We start from the raw sequence: 22760 nt of genomic DNA, 5'->3' as shown, positions 1-22760 counted from the left end.
AACCCCCAAAACTGGAGGTTTTAAACCCCAAAAATGAGGATTCAAAACCCCCAAAACTGGAGATTTTAAACCCCCAAAATGGGGATTTTAAACCCCAAAAATGAGGATTCAAAACCCCCCAAAATGGAGATTTTAAACCCCTAAAAATGGGGATTTTAAACTCTCAAATGAGGGTTTTAAACCCCAAAAATGGAGATTTTAAACCAAAGGGAAAAAAATACCGAGTCTTTGGTGCTTTCTGAAAATCAGTTTTTGGGGTTTTTTTCTGGGAAGACTTTTCACCTGTTTTCCTTGGGGTTTATGGGATTAAACTGTATTTAAAATTATGGGATTAACTGTATTTAAAATTATGGGATTAACTGTATTTAAAATTATGGGATTAGCTGTAATATACAATAATCTGCAAGGTAGACATTTTCTGGTGGAATTTGGGTTTCCTTGTGCTGTGGAGCCTGTCCTTGCTGGGAGGGGAACAAGGCCACCAGGCTGCAAAAAAAACCCCAAAAACGGGGATTTTAAACCCCCAAAATGGAGATTTTAAACCCCCAAAATGGAGATTTTAAACCAAGGGGGGAAAAACCTTCTCCCTGTGCTGGGTCTGGGGTGGGCAGTGCTGGGTGGAATTCTCCTGAGGAGCTGGGAAGCCTCGGAGGAAAAGAAAAACAAGAATTATCTGCTGCTGTGGGATGCAACGGGTGCATCTTTGATTGGTCTCATGTGGTTGTTTTTAATTAATGGCCAATCACAGTCCGGCTGTCTTGGACTCTCTGAGGGTCACAAGATTTTATTATCATTCTTTTCCTTTCCTTTCCTTTCCTTTCCTTTCCTTTCCTTTCCTTTCCTTTCCTTTCCTTTCCTTTCCTTTCCTTTCCTTTCCTTTCCTTTCCTTTCCTTTCCTTTCCTTTCCTTTCCTTTCCTTTCCTTTCCTTTCTTTCCTTTCCTTTCCTTCCCTTCCCTTCCCTTCCCTTCCCCTTCCCTTCCCTTCCCTTCCCTTCCCTTCCCTTCCCTTCCCTCCCTCCCCTCCCTCCCTCCCTCCCTCCCTCCCTCCCTCCCTCCCTCCCTCCCTCCCTCCCCTTTCCCTGATGAAATCCTTTCTTCTATTCTTTTAGTATAGTTTTAGCAGATAATTTCCTTTTAATATCATACATATCATCAAATAATAAATCAGCCTTCAGAAACATGGAGTCAAGATTCTCATCTCTTCCCTGGTCCTGGGACCCCTGTGAACAGCACCACGCAGGGCTGCCTGCACCTTTACTGGTCCTTACTGGTCCTTACTGGTCCTTACTGGTTTTTCCCGGCTGTTTCAGAGGGCCTGGCAGTGGGAGTTGGCTTTGGAGCTGTCGGGAAATCCCAGTCTGCCACATTCCAGAGCGCCAGGTAAGAGCTGATGCTGCTTTTTGTGGGTTGCCTTGCCTCCGGGAGCTTGGCTGTCCCACGCTGGCCCCTGCTGGGGGGTTTGGGATCCGTGGATTGATGGGACCTGCCTGGAAGCACAGAGGGTGGCAAAGGAGTGGCAGGAATTCCTGGTGCTGCTGCGTTTTCCTCACTCTGTGGGAAGAGGTCTCTGTGCTGCTCTGTGGTTTTTGCCTCTCTGGAATCGCTGGGGAGAGACAGCTGAGTGTCCCAGGGGTGCTGCTGGCCCTCAGCACGGGCACCCAGGGGTTTTGGGGTGTCCATCCCCTCCCTTGTGCTGTTAAAGGGAAAATAAACCTGGAGTGGAGCTGGGAAAAATGGGAGGAAAGGATAATAAACTCGGGACAGAGCTGGAGAAACGGGAGGAAAGGATAATGGACCTGGAGAAATGGGAGGAAGGGAAATAAAACTGGAGAAACAGGAGGAAGGGATAACTGACCTGGAGAAACAGGAGGAAAGGATAATGGACCTGGAGCAGAGCTGGAGAGCAAGAGGAAGGGATGATAAATCTGGAGTGGAGCTGGAGAAATGGGAGGAAGGGAAAATAAATCTGGAGAAATGAGAGGAAAGGATAATGGACCTGGAGAAAGGGGAGGAAGGGGAAATAAACCTGAAGTGGAGCTAGAAAAAATAGGAGGAAAGGATAATAAACTCGGGGCAGAGCTGGAGAAACAAGAGGAAGGCATGATAAATCTGGAGAAACAGGAGGAAGGGAAAATAAACCTGGAGAAATGAGAGGAAAGGATGATAATTCTGGAGAAATGGGAGGAAGGGATAATTGACCTGGAGAAACAGGAGAAAGGGAGAACAAACCTGGAGTGGAGCTGGGAAAAAATGGGAGGAAAGGATAATAGACCTGGAGCAGAGCTGGAGAAACGGGAGGAAGGGATGATGAACCCGGAGGAATGGGAGGACGGGAAAATAAACCAGGAGGAACGGGAGGAAGGGATGATGAAGCCGGAGGAATGGGAGGAAAGGAAAATAAACCAGGAGGAACGGGAGGGAGGGATGATGAAGCCGGAGCGGGGCTGCAGGAGCTGCCGGCGCTTTGCAGGAGCTGCTGGCTCCTCTCGGCGGCCGCCCTGCGCACGGCAGCTCCTGCCAGGCTCTGCCTGGGCTCGGCTTTCCCCTGGAATTCGCACGGGCTGTTCTGGCTCCCGAGGAGAACGGGATCGGCTCTGGGGAGAAATTCCTCCCTGTGAGGGTGGGGAGGGCCCCGGGTCCCTGCGGGGTCCCAGGCCAGGCTGGAGCAGCTTGGGAGAGGTCCCTGGGTTATCTCTGAGGTCCCTTCCATCCCAAAGCATTCCATGATTCCTGCTGAGGGATCTGTGGGGTCCCACAGATCATTTTGGGTCCATCCAGGCTGATTTTGGGTCCATCCAGGCTGTCCAGCCCTTTCTGTGTCCAGGCTCAAGCTGTGTCCCACAAAGGCACATCCCAAACCTTCCATTCCCATTCCCTGTCCCATCCCAGACCCCAGGGAGAAGAGCAGGATCGTCCAGCTTTACTCCCTGGGAATAAAGAGCAGGATCCTCCAGCTTTACTCCTTGGGAATAAAGAGCAGGATCCTCCAGCTTTACTCCCTGTTCCCCTCAGTAAAAGGCTCTTCACAAAGCCAGCAGAGCTGCAACAAAAGGAGATTTTTGATGTGCTGGATCAGCTCAGGCATCCTGGGAATGCCTGGGACCTGGGAGGCTGCTGGGATTCCCCATCCTGCCCAGGATCCTGGGATTCCCCATCCTGCCCATCATCTGAGCTCATCCCAAATCCCAGGATTCCCCATCCTGCCCATCATCCCAGCTCATCCAGGATCCCGGGATTCCCACCCTGCCCAGGATCCCGAGGTTCTCGTTCCTGCCCATCATCCAGGATCCTGGCATTCTCTATCCTGCCCAGGATCCCGACATTCCCACCCTGCCCATCATCCCAGCTCATCCAGGACCCCAGGATTCCCATCCTGTCCATCACCCAGGATCCTGGGATTCCCTCTCCATCCCGGGATTCCCCTCCCGGCCCTTCCCGGGATTCTCCTGCGCGTTTCTTTGCCGCCACCGGGTGTTCGGCTCCGCTCCTGCGCCCGGCGTCCTCCGGGATCCTCCGGGATCCTCCGGGAGCTGCGGCTGCGTCAGAGCCCCCGGCCGGGATTTTCACACGTGGGGAGAACGCACCGAGAGGCTGGGAATGGGAATGGGAATGGGAATGGGAGTGGGAATGGGAATGGGAACGGGAATGGGAACCAGAATGGGGATGGGAATGGGAACCAGAATAGGATTGGGAACGGGAACCAGGGATTGGGAATGAGAATGGGAATGGGAATGGGAACCAGAATGGGGATGGGAATGGGAATGGGAACCAGAATGGGGATGGGAATGGGAACCAGGGATTGGGAATGAGAATGGGAACAGGAATGAGAATGGGAATGGGAATGGTACAGGGATGGGAATGGGAATGGGAACCAGAATGGGGAGGATGGGAAGGGGAATAGGGTTGGGAATGGGAATGGGAAGAGCTCCCCAGTGCCAGAGGGCAGGGTTGGGTGGGATACTGGGAAGGAATTGTTCCCTGTGAGGGGCTGGGATGGAATTCCCAGGGAAGCTGTGGCTGCCCCATCCCTGGAATGGGGTTTGGATGGGGTTTGGAGCAGCTGGGGCAGTGGCAGGTGCCCCTTTTGGGGAGTTTTCCATGGGGCTGAGCTGTTCCCATCCCCGCTGCCCCTGCCCCGCTCCCCGCAGGGCTGGGAATGTTGGGAGTTTCCAGAGGTGGGAACAGCTCAGGACAAAGTGCTGAGGGGACAGGAGGGGGGACAGTGCCAGGGCAGTGCCAGGCAGGGCGGGAGCGCCCAGCAGGGGAAGGTTCCCTCTGGGAATGGGGAATGGGGAAGGCAGGAGCTGCCCCTGGCCGCCTTCCAGGCAGGAAGGTAAAGGGAAGGGCAGCCGTGGCTTGGAAAAGCTGCTCTGGCTCCTCCTGAACCGCGGGGAGGGATCCTGACCCTCCCTGGGTGGCTGCTGAGACAGGAACCAGATGGGGCTGGGGCTGCTGGGAGCGGCACGGGCGGGATTGGAAAGGGGACAGGAGGGGACACTCAGGGGACAGGCAAATCCTAAATCTGCCCCTCCCAAATCCTGAATCTGCATCTCCCAAATCTGCCCCTCCCAAATCCCAAATCTGCTCTTCCCAAATCCTGAATCTGCATCTCCCAAATCTGCCCCTCCCAAATCCTAAATCTGCTCTTCCCAAATCCTGAATCTGCATCTCCCAAATCCTAAATTTGCACCTCCCAAATCCCAAATCTGCATCTCCCAAATCCACGGAATTCCAGAATTGGTGGCAGGGAAGGCTCCTGGTCTTCTTGGCATCCTGGTATCCCTGAGTCCTGGCACTCCTGCTCCTGAATCTGCATCTCCCAAATCCCAAATCAGCATCTCCCAAATCCCAAATCTTCCCCTCCCAAATCCTAAATCAGCATCTCCCAAACCCCACATCTGCATCTCCCAAATCCTGAATCTGCATCTCCCAAATTCCAAATCAGCATGTCTCAAATCCTGAATCCACATCTCCCAAATCAGCACCTCCCAAATCCTGAATCTGCCCCTCCTAAACCCTGAATCTTCCCCTCCCAAATCCTAAATCAGCGTCTCCCAAATCCCGAATCTGCATCTCCCAAATCCTGAATCTGCATCTCCCAAATCCTAAATCAGCGTCTCCCAAATCCCGAATCTGCATCTCCCAAATCCCGAATCTGCATCTCCCAAATCCTGAATCTGCATCTCCCAAATCCTAAATCAGCATCTCCCAAATCTGCCCCTCCCAAATCCCAAATCTGTTTCTGTCTGCAGCTCATCCCTGTGCAAGCACACAAAAGCCAAATCTGATTCCTACAGAGCTTTGCTGCTTCCTGAGGATTTTTTCCTAAAAATCCTTCACATTTCCAATCGGAGCAGGTTTGCTCCAGGGCTGATCCTGGCTCTCTGTGGGTGCAGGGAAGGAGAAATTCAGTTTTATGACGGAGCAGATTTAACCTGGGGGTGCCCAGCTCAGCCTGCCCTGGGTTCCCATGCACCGTCCACGCCCATCCTCAATTTCCTGCCTGAAATCTCTGCTGGGATTGATGGAAACAGAAATATTCCGCCCCTGGATGGTGCTGGGGATGTTCCCTCCAGCCCAGCACAATGGTTTCCATTCATGCTGGCAGTGCTGGCCCCGTTTGGATGTGCTGTGCCCACGGGTTGTTTCCTGTCCAGCTCTGGTGGAACAGACAGCAGAGGAGCCCTGGGCTCGCAGGGCAGACTTTGAGCAGGGCTTGGGAAATGTTGTTCCGTGGGACAGCCTGTGCCTCCCACGCTGTGCCTCTCAGGCTGGGGAAAAAAAGGGAAAAAAAGGGGGAAAAATGGCAAAAAGGGGGAAAAAAAAGGGGGAAAAGGGGCAAAAAAGAGAAAAAAAAGGGAAAAAAAGAGGAAAAAGAAAAGGAAAAAAAAGAGGAAAAAGAAAAGGAAAAAAAGGGGAAAAAAAAAGGAAAAAAGAAAAGGAAAAAAAAAAGGAAAAAGAAAAAGAAAAAAGGGGGAAAAAAAGAGGAAAAAAGAAAAGGAAAAAAAAGGAAAAAAAAAAAGAAAAAAAGGGAAAAAAAAAAAAAAAGAAAAAAAAAAAAAAAAAAAAAAAAAAGAAAAAAAAAAAAAAAAGAAAAGAAAAAAAGAAAAAAGAAAAAGAAAAAAAAAAGGGGAAAAAGAAAAAAAAAAAAAAAAAAAGGAAAAAGAAAAAAAGGGGGAAAGGAAAAAAAAAAAAAAAAAAAAAGGGAAAAAAGAGAAAAAAAAAAAAAAAAGGGAAAAGAAAAAGAAAAAAAACGGGGGGAAAGGAAAGAAAAAAGAAAAAAAAAGGGAAGAAAAAGGTTTGATTAATGTGGGGAGATTGAAACCAGGCAAAAATGTTCTGCTGTGTTTTCTGGGGATGAATGGGAATCATTGTGGCACAGGACACTGTGGGGTTTTCCCTCTCACTCTCACAGATCTGGCTCTGCTGGGGATGGATCCAGAGAGAGCAAAGATCCTCAGGTGGGGCTGGATCCTCCTCTGTCAGACCCAGGAACAGCTCCAGGAAAATCCCCCCAGAGCTGAAATCAGCACCTCCCAAATCCTAAACGTGCACCTCCCAAATCCCAAATCTGCATCTCCCAAATTGGCACCTCCCAAATCCCAAATCTGCCCCTCCCAAATCCTAAATCAGCATCTCCCAAATCCTGAATCTGCCCCTCCCAAATCCTAAATCAGCATCTCCCAAATCCCAAATCTGCATCTCCCAAATCCTGAATCTGCACCTCCCAAATCCCAAATCTGCCCCTCCCAAATCCTAAATCAGCATCTCCCAAATCCCAAATCAGCATCTCCCAAATCCTAAATCAGCACCTCCCAAATCCCAAATCTGCATCTCCCAAATCCTAAATCAGCACCTCCCAAATCCCAAACCTGCATCTCCCAAATCCCAAATCAGCATCTCCCAAATCCTCAATCAGCATCTCCCAAATCCTAAATCAGCACCTCCCAAATCTGCATCTCCCAAATCCCAAACCCGCATCTCCCAAATCCCAAATCAGCATCTCCCAAATCCTAAATCAGCATCTCCCAAATCTGCCCCTCCCAAACCCCAAATCTGCCCCTCCCCACCTTTCCTGGATCCCAGGGAAAGGCAGCAGAGCAAAGCCCAGCCCTGGGTCCAAAACAGGGGGAAGATGCTCATTAATCACCTTTTAATTAGCCTGGCCTGGGGGATGTTCACTGGGGACCTGGGAGGTGCCTGCAGGGCTGCTGGGGGTGGGCTGGCCCTAGGGTGATCCCAGCTCAGCTCGGGGGGCTTGGGGAGCCCAAAGTGAGGGGGGAGGTCCTGAGCTGCACCTGGGCTGAGAGAGGGGGAGGGAAATCCATCCCTGGGTTATCTCACACATCCCTGGGTTATCTCACACATCCCTGGGTTATCACACACATCCCTGGGTTATCACACACATCCCTGGGTTATCACACATCCCTGGGTTATCACATCCCTGGGTTATCTCACACATCCCTGGGTTATCACACATCCCTGGGTTATCTCACACATCCCTGGGTTTATCACACATCCCTGGGTTTATCACACATCCCTGGGTTTATCACACATCCCTGGGTTTATCACACATCCCTGGGTTTATCACACATCCCTGGGTTTATCACACATCCCTGGGTTTTATCACACATCCCTGGGTTATCACACACATCCCTGGGTTATCACACATCCCTGGGTTTATCTCACATCCCTGAGTTATCAGGGATAAATCCTCATTTTGAATCCCTGATTTTGGCATTAATCCCTGGTTTTATCACACATCCCTGATTTTGGCATTAATTCTGGGTTTATCACACATCCCTGGTTTATCACACATCCCTCTTTTTACCCCCATCCCTATTTTTATTTCTAAATTCAGCCAGGCTTTGATTCCCTGCGGGTTCTTTCCAGGAAGGAAAATCAGGTTTGTCAACCTCCCTCATCCTGCTCCCCTTTTATTTTCTGTGAGGAATGTGTGATCCAGGCAATAAATCCCTAAAACCCACCCCTTCCACCATTCCCCCACCCCAAAATGTCCCTCCCACTGAGATTTCAGGCACACCAAACGATTTTTAATTGAAATGTGCTCCCAGTTTGAATATCCAGACAAAAAGGAGAGGATTGATGTTTTCTGCATGGAGCCATAAACATTAATTGGGAATTTTTATATGTGCCCCACAGTCCCAGCCCTGCTTTTAGACCACCCAGCTTCTGTGGGTGTTTAATTTTAAAAAAATTGAATTTTAATAACCTTTATAAAGTTCTGTATGTCCCTATCCCAGATCAATGCAGCCACCTCGTTAAATCCCGTTTTATTTAAGGCTGGCCCGCTATGAATATGTAAAAACTGAAGCTGCAGCGGTGTCCCTGGTTCTGGGGCTGGAAATTGATTGTTGTGTGTGACTGAGCTGTGAGGAGAACTGCTGACCCTTCATGTGAAATTCAGAGTTATAAACCAACGCCGCGCAGAGTCTGGGAAATACAACAGCTCAAATTTAAGGCATTATCAATATGAAAGCTGAAATTTAACGGGGTGGCCTGGGGGACATCATCTGGGGGACATTGGGGCCACTCTGCTGAGGGGGAGGATGGGGAGAACAGGGAAGGAGCAGCTGGATGGAACGGGGTTTTACAGGAAAGAACAGGGAAGGAGCAGCTGGACGGAACGGGGTTTTACAGGAAAGAACAGGGAAGGAGCAGCTGGATGGAACGGGGTTTTACAGGAAAGAACAGGGAAGGAGCAGCTCTGTGGAACACTGTGATATTTTCTGAGGCCCCCATCACAGGGAGGGAATGATGAATCTGGCTCCGTGTTCTCAGAAGGCTGATTTATTATTTTATGATCTATATTATATTAAAGAATGCTGTACTGAACTATACTAAAGAATACAGAAAGGATACAGACAGAAGGCTAAAAAGATAATAATGGAAACTTGTGACTCTCTTTTCGAGTCTGACACAGCTTGGCCCTGATTGGCCATTGAGTCAAAACAATTCACAGCAAAAACCAATGAAACAATCACCTGTGGGTAAACAATGTCCAAACCAAATTCCGAAGCAGCAAAACACAGCAGAAGCAAATGAGATAATTATTGTTTTCCTTTTTCTCTGAGGCTTCTCAGCCTCCCAAGAGCGAAATCCAAAGGGATTTTTCAGAAAATGTGATGGTGACAGAAGAGGGTTTAACAGGGGGCAGAGGGAAGGAGCAGCTGTGTGGAACAGGGTTTAACTGGGGAGCAGAAGGAAGGAACAGGGTTTAACAGTGGAGAGCAGGGAAGGAGAAGCTGTGTGGAGCAGGGTTTAACTGGGGAGCAGAGGAGCAGCTCTGTAGAACAGGGTTTAACTGGGGAGCAGCTGTGTGGAACAGGGTTTAACTGGGGAGCAGAAGGAAGGAGCAGCTGTGTGGAACAGGGTTTAACTGGGGAGCAGAAGGAAGGAGCAGCTCTGTAGAACAGGGTTTAACTGGGGAGCAGCTGTGTGGAACAGGGTTTAACTGGGGAGCAGAAGGAAGGAGCAGCTGTTTGGAACAGGGTTTAACTGGGGAGAACAGGGAAGGAGCAGCTGTGTGTTAAACCCTGTGTGGAACAGGGTCTAAGAGGGGAGAGCAGGAAAGGAGAGCTGTGTGGAACAGGGTTTAACTGGGGAGCAGCTGTGTGGAACAGGGTTTAAGAAGGGAGCAGAGGGAAGGGGAAGCTGTTTAGAACAGGGTCTAACAGAGGAGCAGCTGTGTGGAACAGGGTCTAACAGGGGAGCAGAAGGAAGGAGCAGCTGTGTGTTAAACCCTGTGTAAAACAGGGGGGAGCAGGGGAGAACAGGGAAGGAGCAGCTGTGTAGAACAGGGTCTAACAGGGAAGGAACAGCTCTGTGGAACAGGGTTTAAGAGGGGTGCAGAGAGAAGGAGCAGCTGTGTGGAACAGGGTTTAACAAGGGAGCAGCTCGGTGGAACACGGTTTGACAGGGAAGGAGAAGCTGGGTGTTAAACCCTGTATGGAGCAGGGTCTAACAGAGGTGCAGCTCTGTGGAACAGGGTTTAACAGGAGATCAGAGGGAAGGAGAAGCTGTGTGTTAAATCCTCTGTGGGACAGGGGAGAGCAGGGAAGGAGCAGAGAGAAGGAGCAGCTCTGTGGAGCAGGGGAGAACAGGGAAGGAGCAGCTTTGTGGAGCAGGGTTTAACTGGGGAGAACAAGGAAAGAGAGCTGGGTGTTAAACCCTGTGGAGAACAGGGTCTAACAGGGAAGCAGCTCTGTGGAGCAGGGTTTAAGAGGGAAAAGGAGCAGCTCTGTGGAACAGGGTCTAATTGGGGAGAACGGGGAAGGAGCAGCTGTGTGGAACAGGGTTTAACTGGGGAGAACAAGGAAAGAGAAGCTGGGTGTTAAACCCTGTGTGGAGCAGGGTTTAACAGAGGAGCAGCTCTGTGGAACAGGGTTTAACATGAGAGCAGAGGGAAGGAGAAGCTGTGTGTTAAACCATGTGTAGAACAGCGTCTAACAGAGGAGCAGCTGTGTGGAACAGGGTTTAACTGGGGAGAACAGGGAAGGAGCAGCTGGGTGTATAGAACAGGGTTTAACTGGGGAGCAGCTGTGTAGAACAGGGTTTAACAGGCTTTAACAGGGAAGCAGCTGTTTGGAGCAGGGTCTAACAGGTAGGGCAGGTCTGGGGAAAGGGCCCCGTGAGCTCCTTCCCACCTGCAGCCCTGATCAAACACCTCGGCGGGCGGCCCGGGGGCAGCCGTGATGTAATCGCAGCAACCCCAAACAATCGGGCCTTTCAGGGCCCGATAACAATCCCAACAGTATGGAAGGGCTGCCATGCAAGAATACACATGCACATTCTCCACTGCGGGGAACTGAGAGCCCGAGTGAAAAGGGGCTTGTTAAGAATATGTAGCCTGCTTTCATAATCACTCCCTCAAAGAATAGGCCCTTGAAAACAAGGCTTTAGGCTTATAGAAGGCTTTCTGTGCCTTGACCTTGCAAATATGCAGAGATGCCAACTTTTTTTTTTTTTTGCAAGTGAACTTGGAGTTTCTCAGCGTGGTGCCGGAGCAGTTGGCAGCAGAGGGGGGTAGGAGCTCCAGCCCGGGATGTTCCGGGGGGACACAGAGCTGTTCCATGGGGGAACCCCACCAGCAGGGCATGGATTCACCTTTTCTTCCCCAAAACTGGGCTCTGCTGCATGGCAGGATGAGCCAAAGCCAGGGCAGAGCTCTGGGGGTTCTGTGACCGGGTTTGGGGCAGTTCTGGAGGACGTGGCTGCCACCACCCTGATTTTACAGACGGGGAAGTTGAGGCAGAGCTGGGAAAGGCAACACATCCAGTGCGTGTTGGGTCCTGGGTGCTTCCAAGGACACCGAGGCTGTTGTAGCCACGTGGAGGAGTCACCCAGGTGACATTTCTGTGACATTCCCGTGCTGGTGACAGAGCCTGGGGACACTGTGGCACATCCCCAGGCAGAGTCTGGTGGGATTCTCCCTGGATGTGGGACCAGCTGAGGTTTGTAGGTTGGGGATGAGCTGCAGGTTGTCCAGCTGGACCCAGCTGCCCCATCCACAGAATCCCAGGATCACCGAGGTTGGAAAAGCTCTCCAAGGTCACGCAGCCCAACCTGTGCCTGATCCCCACCTTGTCACCAGCCCAGAGCACCGAGTGCCACATCCTTGGGCACCTGCGGGGGTGGCAAAAATCCGAGCAGATGGGATCTGAGTCCCCCACCTTTGTACCCCTTACCCCGCCTTTCTTCTCCTCCTCTCTTTGGAGACCCCAAACCCTTCACCCCACGGGTTTTCGTGTTGGCTCGTGGCCGTGTCCCCCGTGTCCCCCGTGTCCCCCGGGGCCGGGCCGTGGCTCTGTGCTGTGCTTTTAACAATGTATTCCCTCGCAGCAGCGGCCGGGGGAAGCCTTCCAAGAATCCGCACCTATTGCCGTCAAAAGGCGCCTTTGTTCCCCTGGACACAATGACACAATGCGGCTTTGATTGCTCCTGCTCGCCCCGGGGCTGCTGCGGGGGAAGGTGTGAGCTGAGCCCGCCCTGGGGATGGGAGTGTCCCTGGGATGGGAGTGTCCCTGGGATGGAGTGTCCCTTGGGATGGAGTGTCCCTTGGGATGGAGTGTCCCTTGGGATGGAATGTGCCTTGGGATGGAGTGTCCCCTGGGATGGAGTGTCCCTGGGATGGAGTGTCCCTCGGGATGGAGTATCCCTTGGGATGGCGTGTCTCTTGGGATGGAGTGTCCCTCGGGATGGGACTATCTCTTGGGACAGGATATCCCTTGGGACGTAGTATCCCTTGAGATGGAGTATCCCTTGGGTTGTGCTATCCCTTGGGATGGAGCATCCTTTGGGACTGAGTATCCCATAGGATGGGATATCCCTCAGAATGGGAGTGTCCCTTGGGATGGAGTATCCCTTGGGATGGGATATCCCTGGGGACAGGATATCCCTTGGCATGGAGTATCCCTCAGGATGGGAATGTTCCTTGGCATGGAGTATCGTTTGGGATGGAGTATCCCTTGGGACGGGAGTATCCTTTGGGATGGGGTATCCCTGGAGATGGGCTATCCCTTGGGATGGGCTATCCTTTGGAATGGGAGTATCCTTTGGAATGGGAGTATCCTTTGGAATGGGAGTATCCCTTGGGATGGGGTATCCCTTGGGACTGAGTATCCCTTGGGTATGCTCTCATCTCCAGGACAGTCCCATCCCTATGGGATATCCCTTGGGATGGGTTTGTTTGCAGCACTGCGGGTGAATCCCTTTTCCTTCTCCTGGCCGGAACAGGGGTGGCCCTCTTGGGGTGGTGACCCGAGGAAGGCATTAGGAATGTTCAGGTGTTCCCAGGCTGGCACGGAGCTCTCCTCGTGCCCGGGGGATCAGTGTCCTTGGGGGGGGCTCACCTGGCCCTGGGATGTCCCTGGTGGGGCTCACCAGGCCCTGGGATGTCCCTGGAGGGGCTCACCTGGCCCTGGGATGTCCCTGGAGGGAGGGAACGTGTGGTCCCTGGGGATTGGGGCCTGCTGAGCAGATGCCTGTGGGAGCAGGGCGGGTCTGGGGGCCAGGAGGTGTCACTGGGGACGTTCCCAGCGTGGTGCTGGGCCCAGCAGGTCCCTCCTGCCCCAAGGGGCTCCACGAGCAGGGCCAGAGGTGTCTCTGGTGGCCTCTGCTCTGGTCTGTCCCACACTGAGGCTGCACCTTGGGAACACCCTGGGAACACCCACATTTCCTGGGAAAAGGGATCAAATCCTGCCCTGGGCTGGGCATCCATTGCAGCCCCAGCTGTAGGGCTGGGACTGGTTCCTGCTTTGGGAAGCCCAGGTGGATTGTCCAGCGGTTGTTCCTGGTTTTGGGGAGCCTGGTTTTGGGGAGCCCACATGGATTGTCCTGTGGTTGTTCCTCATTTTGGGAAACCCACATGGATTGTCCTTGGGTTATTCCTGGTTTTGGGGAGCCTGGTTTTGGGGAGTTCCTGGTTTTGGGGAGCCCACATGGATTGTCCTGGGGTTGTTCCTGGTTTTGGGGATTTCCTGGTTTTGGGAAGCCCACATGGATTGTGCTGGGGTTGTTCCTCATTTTGGGAAACCCACATGGATTGTCCTTGGGTTATTCCTGGTTTTGGGGATTTCCTGGTTTTGGGAAGCCCACATGGATTGCCCTGGGGGGTGTGTGGGAAGGAGAGCAGGAAGAGGGCAGGGCCAAACCCCTGATGGGCTCCTCCCGGCTCTCCCCCCGCTCCATCCCTTCCTCCTGCCCCTCGGGGTCAGCGTGGGGGTCCCACTTCCCGGTGGGATCGGGATGGGGGGGAGCTCCCCACCCTTCCCACACAGACCCCGCCATTCACAGCTCCCTCCCGGCTCGTTTGTCGTGGCCAGGAGCAGCAATAGCTGCTTTGTGCTGAGCCAGGGAAGGAGGAGGAAAAAAACCACCCCAGAGCCCAGACAGCGGCTGCAGTGTTTTGCAGCAGGGATGGTTCTCCCCCTCCGTGCTCCCTGTCTTTGCTGGAATAATGTTTGTGATTGTACTGGCCTGTCGTGCCCGGGGAAGCCCAGAGCCTCTCCCCCTTCCCCTCCCCTCCTCTGTAAACCCTGGGAGAAGTTTACACAGCCCTGAGAGGTTTTTTCTCACCGGGCTTATTTTACTCATAGGAAACGAGGGGGTGAGGAAGGGGAGCTGGCAGCTGTTGGCAGAGCAGGAGCTGAGCTGGGAGAGGCTCTGGGATCTCTCTGGAGACCCCTCAGAGCCCAACACCTCCCTGCTGGGGAGGTCCCACTCTTGGTGTCCCCCAGTGCCACCAACAGAGCCCAGCAAAGCTGCAGAGAGGCTCCCAGGGATGTGTGGGGAGCCTGGGGAGCCCTGCTTGGTGCCTGAAACGTTCCCCCAAAATCCCAAACCCCTGCAGAGCTGCAAGGGAGGGAGGCGGATGTGCCAGCCAAACCCAACAGGAGCTGCCCAGGGAATGGTGAGGACAAAATCCTTCCCTGGCAGGGTGGGCAGGCCCTGGGATGGGATTGCCAGAGCAGCTGGGGCTGCCCCTGGATCCCTGGCAGTGCCCAAGGCCAGGCTGGGCAGGGCTGGGAGCACCTGGGACAGCTGGAGGTGTCCCTGCCGTGCCAAGGGGGTGGAATGGGATGGGATTTAAAATCCCTTTCCCACCCAAAGCATTCCGGGATTCTGGGATTCCCCGACTGATGCGCAGCCCTGCTTCTCCCCGCTGCTGAGTGTGACCCTGGAAGTTCCAAGGGTTCCCTTTCCATGGGATGCAAGGTGGTGGGAAAGAGGGAAAGCAAAAAAAAAAAAGAGAGAAAGTAAAAATAGAGGAAAAGCAAAAATAGAGGAAAAGCAAAAAAGAGGGAAAGCAAGAAAAAGAGGGAAAGCAAAAAAGAGGGAAAGCAAAAAAAGAGGGAAAGCAAGAAGAGAGGGGAAGCAAGAAAAGGGGAAAGCTAAAAAAGACAGAAAGCAAAAAAAGAGGGAAAGCAAAAAAAGAGGAAAAGCAAAAAAGAGGGAAAGCAAAAAAAAGAGGAAAAGCAAAAAAAGAGGAAAAGCAAAAAAAGAGGGAAAGCAAAAAAGAGGGAAAACAAAAAAAGGAGGGAAAGCAAAAAAAGAAGGAAAGCAAGAAAAGAGGGAAAGCGAAGCCCTGTGGCTGTTGGGGTCCCTCTGGCAAAGCCCCCAGGAGGGAGGAACCTCAAACCTGGGCTGCTCCAGTGCCAGCCCTGGGAATGCTGCAGCTCCCGGGAATCCTCGGGCTGGAATCCCTCCAGGACCCTCCCAGGACAAGTCTCCTCTCCTCCTTCTGCTCCCTGCTGCTCCATGGGCTGGTGCTGGAAGCTCTGCAGCTGTTGGGGGATGGAATTTGCTGGGATCCTGTTAAATTTGGGCACCGGGGCTGGGAGCTCTTGCACTGAATCCCCAGTCACGTCCCTTTTTCCCAGCAGCCTATCCCAGGCTGAGCTTTGCCCCCAACGTAAACAAATTGATCTATTTGTGCTTTTTTAAGGAATTTAGCCATTGGGATTGGGATCCAGAACTTCCCAGAGGGCCTGGCTGTCAGCCTGCCCCTGCGTGGCGCTGGGTTTTCCACCTGGAAAGCTTTCTGGTGAGCTCTGCTCCAGGGAAAGGAGCCTCCTCCAGCAGCCCCTCCTGCCTCTGATCCCCCCACCCCTGCGCAGCTCCACTGGGGATGGAGCCCTTGGGATGGGATTGCTCGGGATCCGCTGTGTTCCCTCTGGTGCTGGGGGTGCTGCAGCTCTCCAGCACTGCCCTGCTCCTTCCACAGCCTCCAGGCTCAGATCCCAGCCCCTGGATCCCGGGGATGCATCCCTGATCAACCATCACATGCCAGGGATGCATCCCTGATCAACCATCACATGCCAGGGGATGCTGGAGGGATGCATCCCTGATCCCAGCAATCACCACATCCCAGGGATCAATCCCTGATCCCAGCAATCATCACATGCCAGGGCTGAATCCCCGATCCCAGCAATCACCACATCCCAGAGATGAATCCCTGATCCCAACCATCACCACATTCCAGGGGATGAATCCCTGATCCCAGCAATCACCACATCCCATGTCAGTGCTGTGCTGAGCTCCAGATCCTGCACTCCTTTATTATTATTATTATTATTATTATTATTATTATTATTATTATTATTATTATTATTATTATTTAATTTTTACATCACCTCACTTTTCTTTCCCTTCAGGCTGCATTTCAACCCCACTTCTCTTTTTTCCCCTTCTCCCTGAGGTGCAAAAGCCAAGGGCACAAACCCTGGGAGCAGGGGCTGCCTTCCTGCCCCTGCCCTGCTCTGGGTGATGCATGGAGGGCGGCGGAGGCTCCCAAACTGCTCCAAAAGTTTTGTTTTCCTTTCCTCCCACCCACCTCCTTCAGTGCTGGGACTTGCAGCAGGATTGCTGCTGCTGGGAAGGGATTTCCCATGGTCCAGAGGGGTGCGAAAGAAAAGGAGCGGGCAGGACGTGGCTTTATCCTGCCTGAGGCTGGGGCCAGGTGTCCTCTTTGGGACTGAGCTGTGCTGATTGGAAACGTTCCCTCTGCCTGGGAGCTGGATCCCCAAATCCCACAGAGCTGCTGGGGGCAGGAATTAGATCCTGCCTGAAAAATTTAGCTGGGAAATTGTCAAAACTGTAATGTCCTGTTCCCATAATGCAGGTGCCTTGGCCAGGTGTGGCAGTGTCTGACCCTTCCAGGGCGCCGGGAATGGGGCGCAGCGGGGATGGGGAGACGTGAGCCCCCTGATCCCTTTGGGATGGCTGGGCCAGCCCCGCTGCAGCTCTCCAGGGATGTTGTGGCTGTTCTTCTGGCAGGTATGGGCAGCTGAGTGGGATGGTGGAGCCCCTGGCCGGGCTCCTGGGCGCCTTGGCCGTGGTGCTGGCGGAGCCGCTCCTGCCCTACGCGCTGGGGTTCGCTGCTGGAGCCATGGTCTACGTGGTGATGGACGACATCATTCCCGAGGCACAGACCAGGTGAGACCCCCCTCACCTGTGGGAGGGTCCCAGTTACCCCTGGGAACAAGGAGGGTCCGTGGCAAAGGGGGAGTTTGGGAGCAGAGGGGATTTAAACACCCAGGCAAGGCTGCAAAGTGGAGATGGGCTCTGGATGGAGGGGCTGGGAATCCTCCAGGGAGCAAACTGAGAGAAAAGGGGAAAGTTATCCCATGGAGATGGGGTTTGGGATCCTGGGGGGGTCAGGATGCAGCCAAAGGATTGCTGTGCTCCCTCCCCATGCCAGGGAATGGCCCCCGTGGGCAGGGGGGCTCGGGAGCATCGGGGCTGGGATGGGACACGAGCAGCATTCCCCGCTCCAGCATTCCCTGCTCCAACATTCCCCGCTCCAGCATTCCCCGCTCCAACATTCCCCGCTCCAGCATTCCCTGCTCCAACATTCCCCGCTCCAGCATTCCCTGCTCCAGCATTCCCCGCTCCAGCATTCCCCGCTCCAACATTCATTCCCTGCTCCAGCATTCCCCGCTCCAGCATTCCCCTCTCCCTGCAGCGGCAACGGGAAGTTGGCATCCTGGACCTCCATCCTGGGCTTTGTGGTGATGATGTCCCTGGATGTGGGGCTGGGCTAGGGCAGAGCTGCATTCCCAGGAGGACACAGCAGAGCCCCGCGCCGCGGGACCGGAGCCGCACACGCCTTGGCCCGGGACTGGATCTGTACATAGAATTTTGGGATCTGGTTTGGTGTTGATTTCCTCTGATTTTGTATCTCCCCCTCCCCTCTGAGTTCCTGGCGATGGTTTCCAAGCACAAATACGGGTGGGTCCTCCCAGATCCTGGTTTGGTTTTCCTCCTGGGAGGGGCGTTGGATGACGCTGGGCTGGTTTCTCCAGGGAAAGGCATTTGGGATTTTGATCCTCTCTGTTCTGTCAGAGGTTGGGAATTCCCTGTCCCGTGTGGAGGCTGGTCTGGGGTCTTGAAATGGAGTAATCTCCTTATGGAGTGTGGAATTGCACCCTTTTTTGGGAAGGTTGAAGGCATTAGGACTGTGATGAGCCATGGGATCTCAGGTCCTCCACATCCTGCTGCCCCTCAGGAACACTGCAGGGAATTGGTTTGGATGCATGGAGGTAGTCCAGGCAAATAAAGGTGAATTTTCTTGGGATCTCTGCAAGAGGGAAATGTCATTTTTTTCCTAAATGTGTCTCAGAGGAGCACTGCTCCAATGTGCTGTGTCCAATTCTCCGGGGTTTTCTATGGGAATAAAACCCCAGGAAAGGAGGATTTGAGTTCTCCAGGCAATTCCATGTGGAGGTGTCTGGGCTTCCCAAGGGATTCTGGATTTCAGCTGCTGCTTCCAGCGATCAGAACTCCCTGGAGGGCCAAGCCAGGGTTCTCCTGCTCACCCTTCCCCTGCAGGAAGGGCAGGAGCATTCCGGGATGAATGGATTAATTAACCCCTCAGGATGAATTAATTATCCCACTGGAGAGCCACAACCATGCATGGCCATTCCTGCCTCTTCTCCTGATGCTTCCCACGCATTTCTTGTGGAATGGCTCCTCCTGAGCAGTGAGGATTGATCCTCAGCCCTGGGTTGAGCAGGCTGAGGGGTGACTCCTGCCCATCCCCGTGCCCAGGCTTGGGAGGATGCTGCGAATCCCAGCTCCCCCTCGCTCCGATCTCCAGCACACAGGGCTTCCCTAAACCCTGCTGTGGGATTACCTGGATCACCTGGCTGCTCCTGCTGCTCAGTCCCTCTGGAATTGGGGCTGCCATGTCCTGGATCCCCCTTTGGTCCCACCGGAGCCAAAGGGAACGGGCTGGAATAAACTGAGCTCTCCATTTGGTTCAGTCCTTGGTTTTTTTTTTTGGATAGATTTCCTTTGTGTGTCCCGCTGGATGATCCAAAGCTCCTGTTTGCTGATGGATTTGACCTTTTAACTGTGATTGCTTTCAATAAATGGGAAATGGAGTTTGCACCGAGTCGTTTCCATGCCATAAATCCACGGATTGGATCCTCCTCCCTCCACTCTGCTGGGTTTCCTTCCTCCAGCCTCACTGTTCCTGGCTTTCCAAGGTCCTCTCTTGGCTGGGAAGGCTTCCTTGGCGATGGGGGATGGAAAAGCTTCCTTGGGGCTGGGAAAAGAAGGGAAAAGCCAAGGAGAGGCAGTTTCACCCTGGGTGTGCATCCCTGGAACTGTGGGGCTGAGCTGGGTCCCTCCAGGCACAGGGGAAATTCGGGAATTCAGCCTTTAGCAGGATAAGCAGGGGGTGTCAGGCCCTTCTCTTGGAAAAGGTGAGAGCTGTCCCTGCATGCCAGGGCAGGACAGGGAAGGGATCTGCCACAGCCCTTGCAGAGCCCCATTCCCACTGCTCTCCCTAATTCCACCCACACTGGAGGCTCTGGAAAGCTCTGATCCCTCTGCTTCCAGCTCAAAAACCTTCAAATCCTCTGGGATGTCCACGGCTTGGGGTTCTCCAGCCTGCCAGGGATGTTTCCTGCTTTAATTCCTGGCGTGTGGTGCCAGCGGGTACAAAAAAAACCAAACCCATTAGAGAGGTGGAGGCAGCCTTGTAATCAGATTTCTGGGAGATAATGCCACAAAAAGCATTTCATCCTGCCTGGATGCAGCCAGGCCAGATGGGGATGGAGCCCTGGGAAGGAGCAGGCAGAAATCCCAGAGGAAAATCCCTTTTTTTCTGTTTGTTCCCTGGAAGAAAATGAAATGATCTCCCCATTCTTTGGTGTGAGGGGAAGCTGCCACAGGGCCTGAAGTTCCATTTCTGTGGACAAGAAATGGCCATGGAAAAGTGGAATTTGGGAGCAGAGGGGATAGAAAGAGCCAGCCAGGGCCTGGGACAGGGAGAGGTGCTCTGGGGGAAGTTATCCCATGGCTGGAGAGGGATTTGGGATCCTGGGAGACTCAGCCTTTGGAGGGGTTTGAAATGTCCTGTGAGCTGCTCACAAGCAAAATATCAAATTTTAGCTGGGGATCTCTCCCTCCTCCCACTAATTTTTCAGTAAAACCTTTAGATTCCTTAGTTTGGTCTTAAAATCATGATAAATTCTTGCAGTGGTTGGAGGGAAACCTAAACTGTGACCCCTCTCCAGCTAAAACTTTAAACCCTCCAAATAAATATTTTCTCTTTTCTTTTCTTTTCTTTTCTTTTCTTTTCTTTTCTTTTCTTTTCTTTTCTTTTCTTTTCTTTTCTTTTCTTTTCTTTTCTTTTCTTTTCTTTTTCTCTCTTCTCTTCTCTTCTCTTCTCTTCTCTTCTCTTCTCTTCTCTTCTCTTCTCTTCTCTTCTCTTCTCTTCTCTTCTCTTCTCTTCTCTTCTCTTCTCTTCTCTTCTCTTCTCTTCTCTTCTCTTCTCTTCTCTTCTCTTCTCTTCTCTTCTCTTCTCTTCTCTCTCTCCTCTCTTTTACTTTTCCTTTCTTTTTTTCTTTTTTCTTTTTTCTTTTTCTTTTTTTTTTTTTTTTTTTTTTTTTTTTTTTTTTTTTTTTTTTTTTTTTTTTTCTTTCCTTCTCTTTTTCCACCCCAATCCCCCAGCCTGTATCTGTGGCCTCTTTGCTGCTGTTTTTTGGATGTTTCGGGGTTTTCCAAGCCCTGCTGATGAACGGGGTGACCAGAGAATGGGAAAATAAAGGGAAAACAAAGGGGAATCCCCCAGTTCCTCCCAGCCCCGGGGGTGGCTGTGCTTGGCACTGGAGGTGCTCTGCTGCTGCCTGTGCACGAGCTGCTGCTCCCAGGGCTTGGCCAAGCACCGTGGCTGTGGAAAAGCCCAGGAATGCAGGGCTGGGTGCATTCTCCTGCTTTTATTCGGGGGTTTTTTTGGCGTTTCAGAGGCCAAACCATGGAGGTGCTGCCTGGGACCGGCACCATCGGTGCCTGCTGAGGAGGCGGTGGAGGAATCCCAAGGGAAGCTCCTCTGGAGCCAGGAGGGATGAGCTGGGCTTGGTCTGAAATTGATCCCAAGTGGAGGATGGAGAGGCTGCTGATAGCTGGGCCTGTGTTCATCCAGGGATTCATGGGTGTGCAATGCCCAGCTCTGTCTTCTCCTTCTCCTTCTCCTTCTCCTTCTCCTTCTCCTTCTCCTTCTCCTCTTCCCTTCCCTTCCCTTCCCTTCCCTTCCCTTCCCTTCCCTTCCCTTCCCTTCCCTTCCCTTCCCTTCCCTTCCCTTCCCTTCCCTTCCCTTCCCTTCCCTTCCCTTCCCTTCCCTTCCCTTCCCTTCCCTTCCCTTCCCTTCCCTTCCCTTCCCTTTTTTATTTCCCTTTTCCTTTCCTTTCCTTCCCTTTTCCCTTCCAGGTCCAGGGTGGGATTATTGGGGTGTCTGGGCAGAGGTTGGACTGGATGATTCCTGTGATGGTCCCTGTAGGGCTGGATGTTCCCTGTAGGGCTGGATGATCCCCGTGAAGGTCCCTATGGGGCTGGATGTCCCCTGTGGGGCGGGATGCCCCCCGTGTCCCTCCCAGCTGCCCCCGGTGCTCCCCAGCAGCCGCGGTGACTCAGGGCACAGGAACGGCTCCCGGGGATGCCAGGAACGAGCGGGGCCGGGCGGCCCGTGCCGTGCCGGGGGCTGGGAAGGCGCAGGCGGCTGCGGTTTGCAGGGCAGGGCGGGGACACCAACCCCGAGCGAGGCTTTGCACGCAAAGGGAACAATAATCCCATTATGAGCCCCGCGGCGAGCGAGCGCGGCTGGAGCCGCTCGCGGTGCGAGATGCGCGCCCGGGGCGGATCGCGGCACCTGAGTCAGCGCTGGGAAGGGATGGATTTGGATTTCACCTCCCGCCCTTCCCTCGGCACGGCAGCGATGCCGAGCCGCACACAGCGATGGATTTCACCTCACGGCAGCGATCCCGAGCTGCACACAGGGATGGATTTCACCTCCTGCCCTTCCCTCGGTGTCGCAGACAACTTTTATGAAAAATCCTTTCTTTAGGATTTTTCCTCCTGAGAAGCTGAGAGGCCTCAGGAACAAAATGTAAACAATGGTTATCTGCTGCTGTGGAATGCAACAGGTGCATCTGTGATTGGTCTCATGTGGTTGTTTCTAATTAATGGCCAATCACAGCCCAGCTGGCTCAGACAGAGAGCCCGAGCCACAAACCTTTGTCATCGTTCCTTCTTATTCTATTCTTAGCCAGCCTTCTGATGAAACCTTTTCTTCTATTCTTTTAGTATAGTTTTTAATGTAATATATATCATAAAATAATAAATCAGCCTTCTGAAACACGGAGTCAGATCCTCGATCTTCCCCGTCACACCTCCAAGAACCCCGTGAACACGGATTTCACACCTCGGCACATCCCGCCCGCAGACGAATCAATCCTCGTGCACGCTTTGTTGGCACACGGGGATGGATTTTACCTCCCGTGCTCCCCGGCCCCGGCAGCGCTCCCGTGCCCCAAACAATCCCCTGAGGTCTATTCCTCGTGCCCCAATGCCCCTGGGCGTGGCAGCTGCGTGCCCCAATAATCCCCCTGGAGGTGCCGGTTCCTGTGCCCCAATGCCCCTGGAGGTGCCAATTCCTGTGCCCCAAAATCCCCCTGGAGGTGCCGGTTCCTGTGCCCCAATGCCCCTGGAGGTGCCGATTCCTGCGCCCCAATGCCCCTGGAGGTTCCTCCTTCCAGCCCCAGCCTGGCCCTGGGGAGTGCAGGGAACGCAGGGGATTTCAGCTCAGGGTGTGCTTTTCCCAGGGCAGATGTTTTGTTGGGGGTAATTGAGTTTGGAGAGGAGATTTTGGAGAATCCCAGAATGGTTTGGGTTGGGAGGGACCTTAAATCCCATCTGGTGTCACCATGCCATGGGCAGGGACACCTTCCATGGTC

The 22760-nt window shown here is 53.1% G+C and overlaps 1 protein-coding gene across 1 annotated transcript in view; it reads left to right on the top strand.

Annotated features, from left to right (window-relative positions):
- The window catches only part of SLC39A11 (solute carrier family 39 member 11), an 82288-nt gene extending 63414 nt beyond the window's left edge, over positions 1-18874 (top strand). Inside the window, 4 exon segments of the mRNA XM_030962045.1 lie at positions 1311-1380; positions 15467-15565; positions 16798-16956; positions 17486-18874. Of these exon segments, the coding sequence (XP_030817905.1) occupies positions 1311-1380; positions 15467-15565; positions 16798-16956; positions 17486-17564 (407 nt within the window). The 3' untranslated portion in view covers positions 17565-18874.
- Positions 18875-22760: the final 3886 nt, after the last annotated feature.

Source organism: Camarhynchus parvulus, chromosome 18 (genome assembly GCF_901933205.1).
Source record: "Camarhynchus parvulus chromosome 18, STF_HiC, whole genome shotgun sequence".
Classification (NCBI taxonomy): Eukaryota; Metazoa; Chordata; class Aves; order Passeriformes; family Thraupidae; genus Camarhynchus; species Camarhynchus parvulus.
The sequence above is the reverse complement of the archived record's forward strand: the minus strand, read 5'-3'. Positions and strand labels throughout refer to the sequence as shown.